Source organism: Rhinichthys klamathensis, unplaced genomic scaffold (genome assembly GCF_029890125.1).
Source record: "Rhinichthys klamathensis goyatoka isolate OS25496 unplaced genomic scaffold, OSU_Roscu_1.1 h1tg000275l_1, whole genome shotgun sequence".
NCBI classification, from domain to species: domain Eukaryota; kingdom Metazoa; phylum Chordata; class Actinopteri; order Cypriniformes; family Leuciscidae; genus Rhinichthys; species Rhinichthys klamathensis.
The window spans coordinates 2,308,401-2,327,369 of record NW_026606794.1 but is presented as its reverse complement, the minus strand read 5'-3'; the positions used below and the strand labels follow the sequence as shown (position 1 = coordinate 2,327,369).

The 18,969-nt window shown below is 36.0% G+C and overlaps 1 protein-coding gene across 1 annotated transcript; it reads left to right on the top strand.

Annotated features, from left to right (window-relative positions):
- Nucleotides 1-4,552: 4,552 nt before the first annotated feature.
- trappc14 (trafficking protein particle complex subunit 14) lies at nt 4,553-17,274 on the top strand. The gene is made up of 11 exons (XM_056268771.1): nt 4,553-4,691; nt 4,795-5,277; nt 8,097-8,192; nt 8,467-8,596; nt 8,904-8,990; nt 10,014-10,134; nt 10,737-10,884; nt 11,065-11,299; nt 13,784-13,920; nt 14,057-14,256; nt 16,376-17,274. Exons 2-11 carry the CDS (start codon nt 4,804-4,806, stop codon nt 16,527-16,529), a joined length of 1,782 nt encoding a protein of 593 aa, XP_056124746.1. The 5' UTR covers nt 4,553-4,691; nt 4,795-4,803; the 3' UTR covers nt 16,530-17,274.
- Nucleotides 17,275-18,969: the final 1,695 nt, after the last annotated feature.

Genomic DNA, 18,969 nt, shown 5'->3' with positions numbered 1-18,969 from the left:
AAACCCGAGCTTCTAACTCCACCTGGAGCGTGTTATTTATTTTGCAAAAACCCACAGCTCCCGGTTCATCATGTCCAATCAGCGTAGGGGGGTGTGAGATCTGACTGTTAATCACAGATCGGGCACACGCCACCCCTCGCGCACGTTACAATCACATGCACACGCCTGAAGTTCGCGGAAGTTCGCGCAGTAACGAAGAGTGATGGCGGAAAATCAAGTAAGCTCATTTAGAGTATAAATGACGTTAGCAATTGCAATCTATTGGTATATTAGCCAGGACAGCATACCTCCAAATACTCCATGGTGTTGATGAATGCTGATGAGACGGGCGCGTTCACTGAAAATCTGGTGCACACGCACTGACGAGCATGAACTCGGTTGGACTGTGCGAGGGTGTCCGTTGATAGTGGGGGAGGGGCATGAGAGTTGTAAACATTCAAAATTTTCCTAAATCCACTCAATCTGCCAGACTTGCCGACTGCAGCTTTAAAGAGGTGTTTGATTATGATTTCACTTTTCTAACTTTAGTTAGTGTGTAATGTTGCTGTTTGAGCATAAACAACATCTGCAAAGTTGCAATGCTCAAAGTTTAAAGCAAAGGAAGATATTTGCTTTTAAAGAAATTGTTTTTTAAGGACTACAACAAACAGAACACAACAAAAATGTTAGTAACATCACTAACCCAAAATTTACATAAACCCCGCCCCCAGTAACACGCAGTCCATGTTGAGAAGAGGAAGAGTTGTTGTAGTACAGTACATTTGTGAATCTGCTCAAGCTATCGCATCCGTATTTTCACATGCAATACAATATGTAACACAAATGCAATAGCATGTCACTCTGTAGGCATTTTACAACAGTTCCCCCACAAACGATTTTATAGATTATCATGACAGAATATGCTAATCAATGACTTGATGATAGTTAACAACTCCACATCAGCAACATAAATTAATCTACTAACCATTCAGAAACGTCCTGTTGCATTCTACGTTGTCACTTCTTCTTAAGTATCTCTATCATTGTCCGACTCCAGTTTAAACATAAAAGGCAGAACAGTTTCTGACATTTTAGTGCTTGTCTGCGGAGCTGCTAACACACACAAGCTCTTGAAGCTTTGCCCTCTGTGCCAGCAGCTCATTTGCATTTAAAGGGAAACAAAACATGTTTTTGCTCACCCTCAAAAAGAGACAATTTTAACATGCTGTAAAAAAATATTTTGAGCTAAAACTTCACATAAACACTCTGGGGACAGAGACTTATTTTACATCTTGTGAAAAGGGGCATTATATCACCCCTTTAAAGCCATTTATAATGTTACGAAAGATTTCTATTTCAAGTAAATGCTGTTCTTTTTTGAACTTTAAATATTTGTTCAAATATATAACATTGATAATAATAAGAAATGTTTCTTGAGCTCCAAATCAGCATATTAGAATGATTTCTGAAGGATGCTGAAGTAATGATGTTGAAATAGAAAACAGAAAATTGTATTAATATTTTATAATATTACCGTTTTTAGTTTATTTTTGATTACATAAATGGTGAGCATAAGAGACTTCTTAAAAAAAAAAAAAAAACGATCCCAAGCTTCTGAAAATGAACATCCAGTATCAGTACCAAAAAAAGTAGGCTTTTGCATCCATTGAAATAGCTATTCGATATTGGAAATGCAAAAAAAATATGGATATCCATTTTCTGTATGAAGACATTCCACAAAAGTTGATTCACAGACCCTTCATAGTCTGGCACACATTAGAGTGGCTTGAATTTAATTTTATATCCATTTATATGTTGTTTTTTTTTTTAAACAGGAATCCTGACAGTGTTTTTTAATTGAATACATTGCAAACTTTTATTTGATATGCCTCACATTCAGTTTTAAAAACTGGGAACTGAGAGAAGACACAAAAGCAGGCTTGCAATAGTTCGATTTTCCGTGAAACATTATAAGCTATCATGAGTCCCATGGGTCTGGGAGAACAAAATCTCAAGTTTTTAACACTGTGAAATAATTATGATCATTCATATAGGGCAAAATGGGCTGTAGATTTGTATTTATCAACCTCATTGATTGGCCAATGCACTTCCTGTACCAGTCTGTTTACCTCTTGATGTTTGCTAGAGTTTGATATTTTCTGCATTTTTATTTTGAGGTTTTGAGTAAAAAAAAAAAAAAATGATGGTGAATGTTTATTAGCATGATAAATGCTGTAATTTCTGAGGCCTGTCATAGACACTTTAATGACCAGAAAATACTCCTCCTGAAATTCCAAAACTCAATGGTTATTTTGCCTTACTATTAGTACCTTTGTGAAGCAGTGCTTTAATATCAAAGCTTGCTGTATTTATTATGCTTTTGTATAAATTTCTCTGTGTATCTACTGCATTTATACTCTCAAACTTAAATGTTTTTTCTCTTATTGTGAGTGCTGAGAAAACGTAGTGTAGAAATTTGACTGGAATGCACTGTGCAAATTGCCCCATGAACAGCCAGCTTTATGCAAATTTCAATGCACAGAGCAAGACGATATCTTACATTATAAATTAATTTATTTCCTCTGTTCTAATGCAGACGTTATTGAAATGAAGAAAACATTAGGTATGCTCACTGTCATGTGCCTATTCATGTGTCATTTATTGTATAGTTAGGATTTATATGCATGGCTATAAGTAGCAATCATTTCCTTGTGTAATTGATAAAAAACTGCATATTTTTACTTGCATTTTAATACCCCATTTCATTTTAGTTTGAATCGTCCTATCGCCAGTTAATTAACTGTTTTTAAGTAGCTTCTGTGTTTGCAGATCACATGCAGTAGTTATTGATGGAGCTAAATTCAAAATTAATTGATGCATGAAGTGCATTAAACTTAATGCATTAAACTTATTATATTTTACAAAAAAAGACTTGATTTGAAAGTGTTCAAGACATAATGATTCATTTTGATAATACCCCTTTCTCTTTAGAAACTTTGATGTTGGCTAATTTAATGCTTCTGCCATTAAAAAGAAAACATCAATGCTACTGCTGTAAAACATTTGGAAGAAATTCACCCTAAATTGAATTTAAGCATTGGTTTCCTGTTCAGCTTGAGATGTATAATAACTTTTACATTCATTCACCTCATTTTAGTGAATACTCTTTAATGAGACTGTAATAAGTCTGGCAATATTGTGCTGTGATACCTGCGTCTCATACAAATCAGAAGGTTTTGTGTCCTCATGACTCTTTAGGTAGATTATCTGTGGTACTGCAATTTAAAGATAAACCAAAGAGGTACTGATGTTTCTGTGCTTGGAATCTTGATTTGGCACACAGTTTTTCATTACATTCATTGACTAGAAAATTAATTCAGAAGGCGTGCAAAGGGGCAAATGCAGCCCACATTCTGCATCTTTGCAGATTTGATGCAACTGACATCAACCATCATCTCATAAGGGAATAAAAAGACACGGGCAGAAAGTTAATTAAAAATTGTGCTTTCCAAATGAGAAAAATGCTACACTGCTGTTACAACACAATCTATAAATCAGTACGTGTCATTCAGTTTCATTTGAGCAGGAAAAGTAAACTCATTAATGTCTGCTCTGCACTTTTGAGGCCATAATGCGATTCACATGATGTTTCTGGTTGGGTTTCTCTTTGGCTGAGATTTTTCAAACCTGTTTACCATATTTATTATTTTTTGTTACTTGAATATATGGGGAAACCTCTGTAAATATTTTGATTGTGATCAACCTGATTTGGGTTATTGTATGTAGTAAAATAAAACAACTTAAACTTTTACAACTTTTGTGATGAATTTGTTTCAGAAGTTTTCTAATAGCTATTGGTGCCCTTATCATTGATCTCTGAACTGAATGAGATAAGGTCATTACACAGATATTTTGTTATACTAGATTAAACAATGGAAAAATAGGCTGGAACTGCAAGTTTGCATATGTTTTTTCATGTTGCAGCATGTAAATTAAGAACGTACTACTCTCATGGGCAACTTTATTCAGTTTTGCATTGATTCAAGTTCAATATGCAAACATTCAAATCAGTCAATTTAATCTGTGTTGCCTTAAATGATATATGCGAAAATAAAATAATATTGAAGCATTCACTGACTTCCAAAGCTAGCAAGAGGGGTGAAGAAAGGGGCTACATTGCATGACAATAAGGAGTGGTTTTTAATCAACTCTTAGTTGAAAGTTTTCTCAACGACAACACATTGACCATATTTACCATGTTATTATTTTAATTAGCTCAAACAATTGCCGTGTTTGCAGTTACATTTAAATTAAGACATTAGACACAGCAACTTCAGAACACTGGACTTTTCCCACATGCATTCATGGTTGAATATAAATAAATATTATTTTGTTGGAAATAATATTTTGTTGGAAAAAATATTGTTTTGTTGGAAATCAATTGAATATAAGTACAAATAAAGTAATTGAATATAACATATTCGCAGAAATATCCAAAATAGTTGGACCCTTATTTACCTTCATCGACAAGCGACTATTCTCGCCTTGTTATCATCGCGCTCTACTCCATCTGAACTCGATACGCATGCCTGCCATATAGCGCACTTGAATGTATTGTATACGTCAACTGGCAGACAACCGAAATGTGGCAAAATAAGATGAATGTAATTTTTCTTCAATCTGGGCAACTCTAATATGAACTGAGCAGAAAGGTAAAGCGGGTTTGTTGAATTTATTGATTCCAATTTGAATGGGAGTGTTATTTGCAGACTGCACAGGCTAAACGGATAACCTTCGCTGTCTGTCTGCTTGCAGTGCAGTGTGATGGTTATGGTGTTAATGATGGAATCGCAATGCGAATACTTTATGTATTTCCCGGCCGTCCCCATCTCAGACCTGTCGGACCCGGCCAAATACCGGACGCTTCCGCGTCGCAGTCACCTTTATCTGGGGGAAACTGTGCGCTTTCTCCTGGTTTTGCGCTCGAGCACTACGGCAGCTGATGGCAGCGGCTCGGAGCATCACAACAGCCGCTCTTGGAGGGAGCTGGCCGGCTCTCTCTGCGCCGTGGCCAGCGTTAGCCCGGGCGACAACCGACAGCGGACACAGCCTCTGTATCACGACTACCACAGCAGCGGGGACGAGTGTGTGGAGGATACGGACGATGATGATGCTGCGGAGGTGGGCTGCGCAGGTAGAGGGGGCCCGAGGTACCGGGGCTTCAGGGAATGCAAGCCGCTCCTCATTCACAACAACCCCGGCAACGGCGTGAGGGAATTCCGCAAGGCTCCTGTGCAGGTGCATAAACAAACAATCTAGTCTTTTGGATTATAGCTGTTCATTGTAGAGGTAAAGTTCACTGCTATGAATGCAAATACACTTGACTTTATCTATAATTACACGGAAGTGGTGATATTTCCTGTTACTGTACTGTTTGAGAGATGTGTGTGTCTTGGCTGCTGGTAACCACGCAGAACACATTCCTAATTTATAATTGAGGGTAGTCTTATTATTACTGGAAAGAACTTCCTGTTTTAGTGCTGGCCAAAATGCTACCATGTGTATTCCATGCAGTATATTTCTATAAGGTCTTGACTTCAACACCTACCGGTACACCGGTTAAATTTTGTTTAAAAAAGTCACCATGAAATAAAAAAATAACTATTATAGTTTTTTTTTTTTATTATAGAATATTGCAGAATATTCTCATCTTCTCTTCTCTTCTCTGATGAGATGTTTACTGGTGCGAGGATGGGATAACCTGCCACTCACATGAGATCCACCAATAGCAAACCACAGCGATCCAATCAATTGCTGATTGACATAATCAAGTCCCGCCCTGTGTTGTCTTGTTCAGAAGCTGTTTCACTCGGATATGTTACAATAGGGAAGAAAAGACTAAATACTATTGCAACTTCCGTTTCTATGCCAACTTTAACTAAGAAAGATTTTACACAAAAAGAAATCAACTGCATTTATAATTATAATACAGATTATTAAAGGAGTAGTTCACTTTAAAATGAAAATTTGCCCATGATTTACTCACCCTCAAGCCATCCTAGGTGTACATGACTTTCTTCTTTCAGACACCCTGGCGCTTCTGAGCTTTATAATGGCAATGGATTGCAACCATCAGATTGAAGCTCAAAAAAGTGCATCCATCCATTATAAAAGAACTCCACACTGCTCTGGGGGGTTAATAAGGCCTTGTGAAGCAAAGCGATAAGTTTGTGTAAGAAAAATATTAATGTTTAACACATTACAAAGTAAAATTCCAGCTTCTGGCCAAACAGCCATACGCAGTCTACTTGCGCAACTTGTGATGTCAGAAGTAGCGTAGTGCATCATGGCGAGTAAATATCAGCTGTACGTACTACGTCCCATTGGTCGCATAAGTTGCGCTTTACACTTAAGACGAATCCGTATGTTCGTTTGGCCAGAAGCTAGTTATTTTACTTTAATAAGGTTTAAATATGAATATTTTTCTTACACAAACTCAGCTTTTCCCAGCCCCCACCCTCTCAAATATCTGTATTTTTGTAGTTCGCATACAGATGCTATTGGTTAAATAACATCTGCAGATAGTAAATTATGTCTCTAGAGAATCATATATGGTCATTGTAATCAAGTCATTTCTTTAACATGGTTGCTGACAGTTATTTGAGTTTAGGACAAATTCTTCACACCTAATGAAAGTTTGATAGCCTGTCAAGCATGTGTTGCATGCAATGCAAGTGTGTGTTTTTTTCCATATTGAAACTCTTATAAGAAGCAAAGCATGGTGATTAGTTTTCCAAACAGATTGTGCAAGTTAGGGAGGTAGCCTACAGCCCACTATTGAAATGAGGGCTTAGTTTTTAGTGCTATTTGCTCTGCTTTCTTGGTAGTCGCACCCCATAGTGCAAATAATTTTATATGTACCAGTTGTAGAAGTCAGACATTACAGAGCCATGATGCTCAAGCTTTAGACCAAGGTTGTGTGGCTATCTGACCAATGTTATTATCCCTGAAGCATAAGAACACATAGCCTAGGTAGTAGGTACTCTCTACACGTAGAGTAAAAAGCTTAGTGTTTAACCATTTTTGGGCTTGGTTAAACACTAAGCATTTAATTGTCTTAACCACAAATTATTGTTCAGGAAATTAGCAAACATTTAAGCAAATACACTACTTAAAAAGCCATTGCTGTCTTAGAAAAGCATCAAAGACAGAATGAAGTTTTTGCCAGAATATGAAAAGTTGTGTGTGTTGGTGAGTGATGAATCATAATGAAACACGAGTTGCGTGGCTATGCTCCAGAGTGGTGCCTTCGGTAATCTGGTGTGAAATATAATAATAAATGCATCATTATTCACTAACACAGTGAAGCATGGAGGAGGAGGTGTCATTGTGTGGGGAGCCTTATTATCTGCTGGGTTTGGTGAGCTACTTCCCTCTGAAAAGGAATTTAATGCTTTGGAGTACAGGAGAACATTACAGAATGGCTTGCTTCCCACTAATGAAAAGTTGTTATCTAAAGAGGAATGATCAGATGGGTTTTTTTTTCCAACAAGACAATGCTCCTGCCCAAATTGAAAAGACAACCAAGAAGTGGCTTGAGAACAAGTCCATCAGGCTCATGTTTTGGCCTGGCCAAAGTCCAGATTTGAACCTTATAGTGAATATTTGGTCTCACGTTAAACTCAATTGAACTGGGAGACATTTTTTCAACTGCTCATGAACTGGTTGAAGCCAAGGAGTGGAAAAACACGGACTCTTCTTCCTGTAAAAAGCCGTCTGCAAGTTGGGGAAGGCTATTCTGTGCTAAGTTACTTTATCTTCACTATTTGTGCAATTCTTGCTAATTTCCTGACCAGTGATTTGTGATTAAAATTGTTAAGACCATTAAAAGACCACTAAGTATTGTGTCATTTTTTTGCTTGGCCCATTTTTTTTTTGCCCAGGAATGTATATTAGGAGAAAATTAATTTGTATTAAAAAAAAAAAAAAAAATGTATACCTTGGATGCATGTAAACCTATTGTAGAAGACTTCTAAAACAAAATTAGGAATCTTTAAAATGGCATTATAGGGGTGCTTTAACTCGTCCCATGTCTCATGTTTCACTTTGTTTCTCAGTCTCCTGTAGATGAGCCAGTTGTTTTAAGCGATGAGGTCATCTTCCCTCTGACTGTATCCCTGGATAAGCTCCCTGTCAACACTCTCAAAGTGAAGGTATGGCTACTGTTTTTATCTTCACTCTGGCATTCATGCATGTGGTTATGTGTTTTGCATTTGATATTGTGGTATAAATAGAACATCACACGCATTTTTGGCACACGGTTGTGGTGCTGACTTGTACATGTTTGTGCAAGGTTTTAATACATAGGGAGGGAGTGCAAAAAATGATGTGCAAACACCAGTGCTCACGCTATGCCACATCACCTTGCATGTGTTGCTGATCACACTTCTGATTATGTGTTCATGTTTGTGTGTTACCTCGATGAAGATAATTGTGACTGTGTGGAAGCAAGAAGAGGAGAAAGCTGAGATCCAAGAACATGGCTACCTCAGCATCCTCCAGCAAAAGAGCCCCTGCCAAACGTTCCGCCAGGATCTAAACACCTTCAAAGCGCAGGGTGAGCTCTTGCTTCCTTCAGCACAATACTGCATGATGTCATTATTGAATCAGGACCTCTGGGATCTGCCTTTTTCACTCATCACCTAGTTTTCTTTTTCATTGCAGTATTTCTCCTCTCTCTGTTTCTTTATCTTTTATTTTGTTGTGTGCTTGTCAGTGTCATGGTTTTAGATTTGTTTTGTTTTTCCTGCTGTGTTTTATGTATTTTAAAAGGCATTTTTCCTTTTAGATACCTGATACCTATGCTGTTTAGAATTTAGAATGGTGTTTTTAAATTGGTATAATTTTCTCTTGTTTGCTAACAGTCAGCACCACACTCAACGTCCTGCCCCCTCCCGCAGTGAAGTGTCAGCAAATGACAGTTTCTGGGAGACACTTAACTGTGCTCAAAGGTAATGTCAGCCCTATTTCTCTTTCTCACATTGTATGAGCACAAATGATAAATATACACCACTATTCAAATGCTTGGATTCAGTAAGATTTGTTTTTTTTTAAAGAAATTGTTTTAATTTTATTCAGCAAGGATGCATTAAGTTGATCAAAAGTGACATTAAAGACATTTATAATGTTACAAAAGCTTTCTATTTAAAAAACAATGCTTTTCTTTCGAACTTTCTATTCATCAAAAGATTCCTGGGGAAAATGGATCACCGTTTCAACAAAAATATAAAGCAGCACAACTGTTTGCAACTGATAATAATAATAAAAAATGTTTCTTGAGCATCAAATCAGCATATTAGAATGAATTCTGAAGGATCATGTGACATGACTGGAGTAAGGACGCTGAAAAATCATATACAAGTAGAACACATATACATTGTAATAATATTGCACAATATTACCATTTTTACTGTATTTGTGATCAAATAAAAAGTGTTGATGAGCATATATATATACATTATATATAAATATAGGCTTTATTAATATAATTGTGATTCTCTTAAAAAAAGAAGGCCTCTTATGAGTTCTTCAGAACTGTGAGTGTCTGTGTCTTCTGAGTATGATGTAATGGGTCCTTAGTAATCCCTAATGTAAGGGAGTGAAGAAATATATATTCATATCTCATTATAGAATTATTCCCATATCTATTCACACAGTCTTCAAGGGAGGATGCATGGATATGTTTGTATGTTATATTTGTATGACTTTATTACACTGTCCTTTCTTTAAATCTGCCAACTATGTTCAAACAGTGACAGTTTCATTCAGCTGATGCACTACATACATTTTGTCGTCACTGCTATAGTGTAAGCACACCAGTAGACATCTTTGTGCTAAAATGGTATGTGTGTGTGAGACGGGCAGTAGGCATTCTGTTGTGCTTTTGCATGCACTTTCTTTTTGATCTTTGTGGCTTCCTGTCTCTTTATGTGATAGACGTCCTGTTCATGTATGCAAACATCTGACTGTTTCAGTGTTAAACGGGAGTTCTCAAGAAGAAGTGTGTGTGCGTGACGTCAAGATTTTTCCCAACTTCAATGCTTCATACTTACCAGTGATGCCAGATGGCTCGGTGCTGCTGGTGGACAATGTTTGGTAAGAGAAAACATTATGCGTGACCTCACACACCTGTGAGTGTGATTGCAGTGCAGTTATCAGTCTAATGATAATGTCCTCAAACATTCTGGTTAGGGTTTGTTATAAAGTCTTGTTTTTACAAAGTTTAGGGTTTTGTTCTTAAGAAAACTATCTGCTATTAATTCAACTTGAAACACTTAACAGAACATTAAAAAATTGTGTTGTAGATAACACAAGATCTGTTGGACTATATATTGACTTATACTTATTAAGAAATTTAAGATAAAAGTTTATAAAAGTTATAAAATGTTCAGCATTCAAAATGTAACCAGTCATGAGGACGTCAACATCATATTTGCATGCTTTTTAAAAAAAATGTGGCGCAGTCTCTCTGTACGTTCAAGAAATATAATTTTCGGATGTTTGAAAGGTTTTTGATATTATGTTTATCTTCTTTAGTCATCAGTCAGGAGAAGTTGCCATGGCATACATTTTTTGGATGTTTGAAAGGTTTTTGATATTATGTTTATCTTCTTTAGTCATAAGTCAGGAGAAGTTGCCATGGCATATCATTTTTTGGATGTTTGAAAGGTTTTTGATATTACATTTATCTTCTTCAGTCATCAGTCAGGAGAAGTTGCCATGGCATCATTTTATAGAATGGACAGCGAGTCTAGCCACCTTCCCAGCATGCTCAGTGCTCTAGAGGAGCAGAACTTTCTCTTCCAGCTGCAGCTCAATAACCAGCCACAAGATGATTCAACTGAGGTAGATCATCAATCATTATGTAGTACATTATGTGGTAAAATTTTGTTTGGTACAGGCTAAAACATATATATCTCACAGCCTGTTTTTTGTGTATCTTCTTTCTGATAATTTAAAACTTTGATGTTATTTAAAAACAAAATAAATATTTTTAATAAAATGTCATGTTTCTGTTTGCTGCAGGGACTGGAGGTGCCATTAGTTGCAGTCTTACAGTGGTCTACTTCTAAACTGCCCTTCACCAACTTTATCTACACTCACTATAGTCTCCCCAGCGTGAGACTGGACCGGCCGCGCTTTATTATGACCGCCAGCTGTCCCAGTGCGGTCAAGGCCCGTGAGCATTTCCGAGTGCGATATACCCTCCTCAACAACTTGCAGGACTTTCTGGCAGTCCGACTAGTCTGGACGCCTGAAGGTGAGGACCTATATTATTTTCGTAAACAAAAACTGAAACTAAGACTAAAACTATTGGTCAAAGAACATTTTCGTAAACTGAAATAAAATAGAAATTTCAACAAAAACGAAAAACTAAAACTAAAACTAAACTAACAACAGTTACTGAAAAACTAACTGAAATAAAATAATAATTAGCAAAAATAAATCATCGTTTTTGTAATTAATAAGCTCTCATCCTGTACCGGACAATAACGCTTTTTCCATTCCACTGCGCTACTTTATTTTTCAATGTTTGACCGTTGCGCTCGAGTCTCGCGTCTTTTGCAGCGTCTTGAGCGTGATAGTTAAAATATGTTCAACTTTTAAAAGACTCGTCTCGAGACCTAGCGCATTTTTCCATTTCACTGCCCGTGTCTTTTCCCCGTTTCTTTAAAGCAAGGCAAGGCAAGTTTATTTATATAGCACATTTCATACACAATGGTAATTCAAAGTGCTTTACATAGAAGAAATTAAAATAATCAAAACAAATACAAAACCGCTTTCTGTGTGAACCAGCCCTAAGAAGCAGAAATGGCCAAATACATATTTCCATCATGTCTAGACCTTAGGCTTATCCAAATACAGCTGTACCTTAATTCCAAGTAGGATAACCATCTCATGTGAAACTGAACAAAATAGCACACATATTAGACAGGATACCACACTGAGCAGAAAACGCAAAAAACAAATAGCCTAGCATGTCTAGCCCACAAATAGTAAACTAATAAAGTAATAAAAGTAAACTAAATGTCTGGTCTGAATAGAACACATGAATATGAGTATAACTATGAGTATATGATATTAAAATATGCAATAGACAAAAAGCATAAATGGATTAATACAAGAATAATGTTTGAAAGGGTTAATCATAGAAATAACCATAAAAGAATAATCATACGCATATTTTTTCCTTTTTCTTATACACCATGTTTAACAAGATTTAATTTTTAATATGAATGAGTATGAATGAATAATTTTTGCTTTTAAGTTGCATTTGTTTGGTTCTTTGTTCAATCTCAAACAATTATTTTATTTTTTATTATTGAGAGGTTTGCACAAGAGTTAACTGTAAACTGCAACTGCAAAAATTAAACTTTGCTGAAATGAAATGTCTTTAACTGGAAGTGTTCTGTTAACTCTGCTAAACTATAATTACTAAAACTAAAACTGAAACTAAATATATAAAAACTAAATAGAAATGTGTTCACAAAATAAAAACTAAACTAAAACTAACAAAACCATAAATGAAACTAACTAAAACTCAACTTAAATTTATAGGAAATTTTAAAATGATATTAAAATAAAAACTAATTTAAAAATGCAAAACTATAATAACCTTGAGGACTGGTAAAATAGTAAAAAAAAAAGAGTGGCTTAAGTTGAAGAACAGAGTGGCCAGGGTTAGTGTCAGATGCTTTGATATACTGTATGGTAAGTATATGGACCAATATATTATGTTTGAAGCAGTGTTTTTTAGCAATTTGTTTAAATACTATTATAGTATTTGTAAATATTTTGAATTAGCTTTTAATTAGATATTTTCAGTATTTGTTTTAAGTTTTGTTACGAGGTTTTGTCATTTTATTCGTTTTTTTTTTACATTTAGAATTGGCTTTAATTTATTTTTATTTCACTTTTAAGTTTAGTACTTCAACTTATCTTATTTCAGTTAGTTGCCAAGGCAATATTTCTAATATTAAAATCTCCCCCATATTTATATTTTATTTCAGATTTATTTCAATTAACAAAAAATGTTTTTAATTCAAAACCGGAAACCCACCCAATCTGGCAACACTGCACCTGAATATAGCAATAAAGGTGAGAGGGCTTTAAGGAATGAGAGATTGCCAATAAATCAAGAAGTGTTGTTTGTGAAGTTGAGAAAAAATGTTTTGCAACACTATCAGTTATTGGCTTGATAAAGGCAAAGTAGAGAGCGAAGGTGAACATTTCTGAATGTCATTAGCTCATAGAGGGTGTGGTTCTTTCTTGTAGATGTAGATAGCTCAGAGTTTGAGTCTCCAGCTGTGACTATGTGAGTATTTGTAATGCCAGATGAGCTAATGTCAGTTAATACATCAAAGACGTACAAGCAAAAGAATCCTTCCTGACTGCATTGCAGATGGACAAATCAGCCTGTTTTAACTCATTTGTCTTTGATTGTAGGTTTTCTTTTATTCTTATGGAAATAGTCTTTAAGGTTATTGGAGTTTTTGCTTCTTTTTTATGCTTGTTTTGTTTTTTCATTTTTGGGACATTTTGCTTTTTTATTCATAAAGAAAGTGCAGAGAGGACAGGAAATGATGGGGAGACGCATCTCCTGCATGAGTATGCTGCTCATAGCTCCATGTGCCTGATGCATGTGTGCTAACTTCTTGATAATGGCTGAAGTGTTGTTGTTGTTTTTTACATCGCTTTTTATTGCATGTCCTTTTGGTTTTTGATCCTCCTTTTGTCTTCGCAGGTCGTGGACAGAAAGAGGATCCTGCGGTGAATGCAGTGGTGTGTCATTCTCCTCTCAGTAACCTGGGTTACTGTCGAAAAGGCAGTACCCTCTCCGTCAGTGTGGCTTTCCAGATACTCAGAGCAGGCCTTTTTGAGGTAAAGACTAGTCATTAAGTCTGTGTTGCATGTGAGCAATTCATTGTTCTGTTTCACTTCCTTCAACAAAACCAATGAACTGAATTACTGGATGTGAACACCTCAGTATCCGCTATTCTATCTCCTCTGTCTTTAGTTGAGTCAGCACATGAAACTGAAGCTACAGTTCACAGCATCCGTGTCCAACCCTCCCCCTGATGCCCGTCCTTTGTCCCGCAAGAACAGTCCGTCGAGTCCAGCGGTCAGAGACATTCTGGACCGACATCAGGCCAGTCTCAGTCTGGGCCGCTCTCAGTCCTTCTCTCACCAGCAACCATCCAAGTTTCACCTCACAAGGTATGCACATACACATTTACACATGATGATCTTCACATATTTTACATGCTGTAAATATGGTTTAATCTTTCTGTCTCTGTCTCTGTCTCTCTCTCTCTCTCTCTCTCTCTCTCTCTCTCTCTCTCTCTCTCTCTCTCTCTCTCTCTCTCTCTCTCTCTCTCTCTCTCTCAATTTTCAATTTCAATTTCAAATTAGCTTTATTAGCATGACTGTGTAACACAATGTTGCCAAAGCATATTAAATATAAATAATAAAACAAACAGTGAACATATATGTATAAATCATGTCATATGTAGCATTGTAAATATATAGATAAATAAACACAATCTATCTTAATAAATAGATAAATAAATACATTTGATCACTCTGGAGAATTAGCTGTCTCTGGCGTTGTGAATAGCTAGCACATATTTAGCCGCTAGTGCAGCTGTATTAACATCTTCTCCCAGTAAGAAGGACATTTTGACAGTGTCGCTCAGTTCATAGAATGATGGGATCAAGGCTTCAAATTTGGGCAGAAAAGTGTCTCTTATACTGGTATATTTAGAGCAGAAAAGCAGAAAGTGTTCCTCATCCTCTATGTGCTGTAGATCACAGTGTCTACAGATCCTCTGCTCTCTCTCTGTCCATGTCTGTCTATGTCTTCCTCTCTCTATCTCTAGATCATGGTCACTCAATCTGTATTTGGAGAGGATTTGTCTGTCTTTAAAATGTTTAATAAATAGATAACTGGCCAATTTAGTGGTTCTATTGAGGGTCGAGTAACATTGGAGTTTTTTCTGGAGGTCAAAATGAGCTTTTAGTGATTGATCATGAGTGTCTTTTAGATATGTGTGTATTTCTTTAACAGTAGTTGTGGGGCTGTAGCTGTGGTCAGTGGGGAGAGTAGTCTGATGGACGAGTTGAAGAGCGAGTGTGTGTAGAGGATGAGGTTCTGCTGAGCTTTCATTCTCTCTCTCTCTCTCTCTCTCTCTCTCTCTCTCTCTCTCTCTCTCTCTCTCTCTCTCTCTCTCTCTCTCTCTCTCTCTCTCTCTCACTCACACACACATACTATACACAAGTACACTATCGAGCTGTCTTTCTTGGGGGACTTTACCTTTAGATATTCATTTCATATTATAATTTTACTAAAGTCTCATTCAAAGTCTTTTTCTATTTTATTCTATTCTGTATGTATAAAACATATTTTTATTTCGGTTGACAGTCTTTTTAACAGTAAGAAATAATTAATTTAAAATATTTAATTTAGATTTGATTTTACTCACACAGTGGAAAGACAAAGATGAACTGCCAAACAACGTTTTAAATACATTCCAGATAATATTTTAATATTTAGTTAATAGTTCATATATTTAGTTAATATACAATAACAATAGACAACCATTTAAAAAGTGTTTTTTAAATAGTACATTCTTTATTCTATTCATACATTTTTTTTTTTTTTTATACGTTTAAAACGTTTTTCGCATCTGTAGCAAGCAGTTTGAATGGTGTTTAAATGGTGTTTTGACAATTCAGAGCCACCGAAATCACCGAAATCACTGTGTGCAAGGGCCTTAATGATGCTGAAAATTCATGCCATCACAGGAAAAAATTACATGTTTAACATATTAAAATAGAAAACAGTTATTTGAAATTGTAATAATATTTCATAATATTATTGTTTTGCTGTATTTGAGCAAATAAATGCAGCCTTGGTGATCTTAATGAACCCAAACTTTTAAACAGTAATATATATATATATATATATATATATATATATATATATATATTACTATTTCAAAATATTTTAAATTAATAGTAGAAACAAGTTGTCCTTCATAATTTCTCTATAAAGATTTTTTTATTTATACTAAATATTTAGCTGCCTTTATGTGCTATGAATATTTGTAGGTCCTTGATATCAAAATTCTACTGTTCTACGGCAGCATCCTGACTGAAATGGAACATCTTAGTTGACTGATTCAGAATTTTCTACATATTCAGGAACTCTGATATAGCATATGGCAAACTGGTACATCCTCTTACAACCCTCTCTTCACTATGTTTTCTTTGTCAAATCATGACTGTCTCATTTCTGCAGCACTGATCAATGTTCATGTTTGTTTGTGTCTTACAGGACAGGCAGTGTTATGGAGCGCAGGGCCATCACCCCTCCCGTGGGCTCTCCTGTTGGTCGGCCGCTGTACCTCCCTCCAGACAGGAACATTTTGTCACTTGACAAAATAGCCAAGCGTGAGTGCAAGGTGCTGGTTCTGGATTCACACACCTAAATGCACACGCACCCAGGGAGAGGAGTTACGGATATTCTCAAACTTTGGGGGAGAATCATGTGTCATGAAGTAGTGTAATTGGAAAAATGGTTTAATGTCCATTGTCTTTCAGTTTCTATTCTATAGGTATTTATTTTGTTCTTTTTACCAGCATTTATTGTTTACATGCTGTGCAGTGTGATTATTTTAAATAATTTCGATGCAATTTATGTTCAGCTACTGACAATTTTGACTGAAGGAATGAAAAGAAAGCATAAACACACAGGGTTTTTATTGTTTATAGGACGTTTCGCTGGAGTCAAGAAGTTCTGAAAGTAAAAAAGTGTATTTATGACTGTTTAAGGGAAGAATGGATGGTTATGGTTACCCAGACAACAACATAGTGTCGGCCCAGATCCCACCCACATCTGGTACGGATGGAATCCACATGTACCAGATGTTGCCCGGATCTGGGCCGACACTATGTTGCTGTCTGGGTAGTCATGCACAGATCAACATGGAATCTGCGCGCTCAGAAATTTCAGATTTCTGAAGAAACTAAAATTTCTCAAAGGATGTTGGTTTAATAGTTAAATAGTTTGGCTATTTTGGTAACGTTTTTAGCTACCAATTAGAGTCTAACATTCCATGAAACCCATTTTGCTCTTTAAATCCATTCTGTAAAACTGTCCTCAAAAATCAGTGCAGACAATATGAAGTCAATTTTACAATCCTATTGTGAAAGCATGTAACATGCGAATGTACGGTTTCTGTTTGCTGCTTAGTTTTGGATACATTTTTTTTTTTTTACATTTCATTTGTCAACACTGCCAGCATTTCCCTGCCCATGTTTGATTCCTCTTTGTCATTTGCATTCCACTTTTTAAAAGTGCTTTTATTGTTTTTCTTAAATACTTGAAAGATGGGTCGCAACTTTGTGCCTGTGGGCAATCAGAAGGTTTCTTTAATTTCCAGTCCTGTACACTGAAATGTTTTTTTGGTCTGGCCTTTATTATACCGTGCAGTGTAACTGTCACAAATATTCCTTATCCAGTCAATAGTCATACACACGTGTTGTTAAATTCATATTTATTTGATGTTTTCATTGAATTATTTCACTGTTGTAATGTTAACACTCCGGTTCATCAAGCTGCATTCAACTTATAAAGGTTTCCCATGTAATCACTCACAACCTTTCATTGCCTGAGAGCGGGAAAATCAAGTCATTTCTGGTTCTTGAAGGTGGAGCTTGTGTTATTGGCTGGTGCCATTTTATTTCTGCTCCTCCTTTTATGGATTTAGAAACATTCTGTCACATTGCTACTGCAGTGTGTGCTCTCAAATGAGAATGATCTTATCCCTCTCCCGCTAGATATCCAGGAACAAATTCCCGGTTAGTGTCAGGGCAGATTCTGGCCATACAGTACTATTGATTTCTATGCATTTAAGCTGAACATTTGACTTTCACAGAGAGCTTCATATCTACAACCCCTTTGGCTGTAGTGATAATCAATTATCAACTGGTGTAAAGTGTCACCCCATCGAGCCATTTAATGGGGTTATGATTGATTTCTTTGCATCAATGTTTACATGTGAGGACTACTGAATCATCCTTAGGACTGAAAAAGCTTTTCTTTTGTTGTGGAATATTGCACATGGTTTTATATTGTCTCTGAATATAGGACCTTGAATGTTTAATTTTTTCGAACTAAAATCTTTGGGCAGACTTCTTATTCTGCAGAAATGTAACACACTGATCCAAAACCATATTGTGGATGTGGATAAAATGTTTTAATATAAACACTGTGATGTTTTTTTAATTTTCAAATTCTCATTTCACTTGTTATTTGCATCTTGGCCAGGTTTTTTTAATTTTTTTGACTATGTATTTGTTATTATTTTATAGTGAAAACTTGTGAAGAAAGGTCACTTAGCACAATTAGACCGTTTATTGCAGAAGGAAATGTTCAGAAAACGTTTGGTATACTATTCTCCAAGGCATCAATTTATCACATTTCATTTTGGAGACGATCTTGTTTTTTGTGAGCACTTTATTTACATTTTTGTAACTTATTTTATTGGGGGGAAAAGAATGTTCAAACAAAGGACCATATGCTTTGAGTTAAAAACATTTTTTTTCACACGGAACAATTATTAATTGAAGTGGTGGGGATGAGAAATGCCAACTCTAACCACTGGATTTACTCTGTCTGTATAAATATACTGAGGTTAGAAGTTGTGCAAAAGGTATCAGAGCTGTTGAGGCAATATATGTTGAGTATTGCGCTTGTATTGTGTTTTTGGACTACTTGCATTTTTTGAATGGCAAAGACTTGCCAAGAAGCTCTTCTGGAGGACGTTCCTTGTGGCACTCAATCATATAGATAACTAGTCGACAAAGACAATTTTTACTTTTCTGCTCTATGAACTGCTGCTTTGCGCATTTTTGTTTTTATACAGC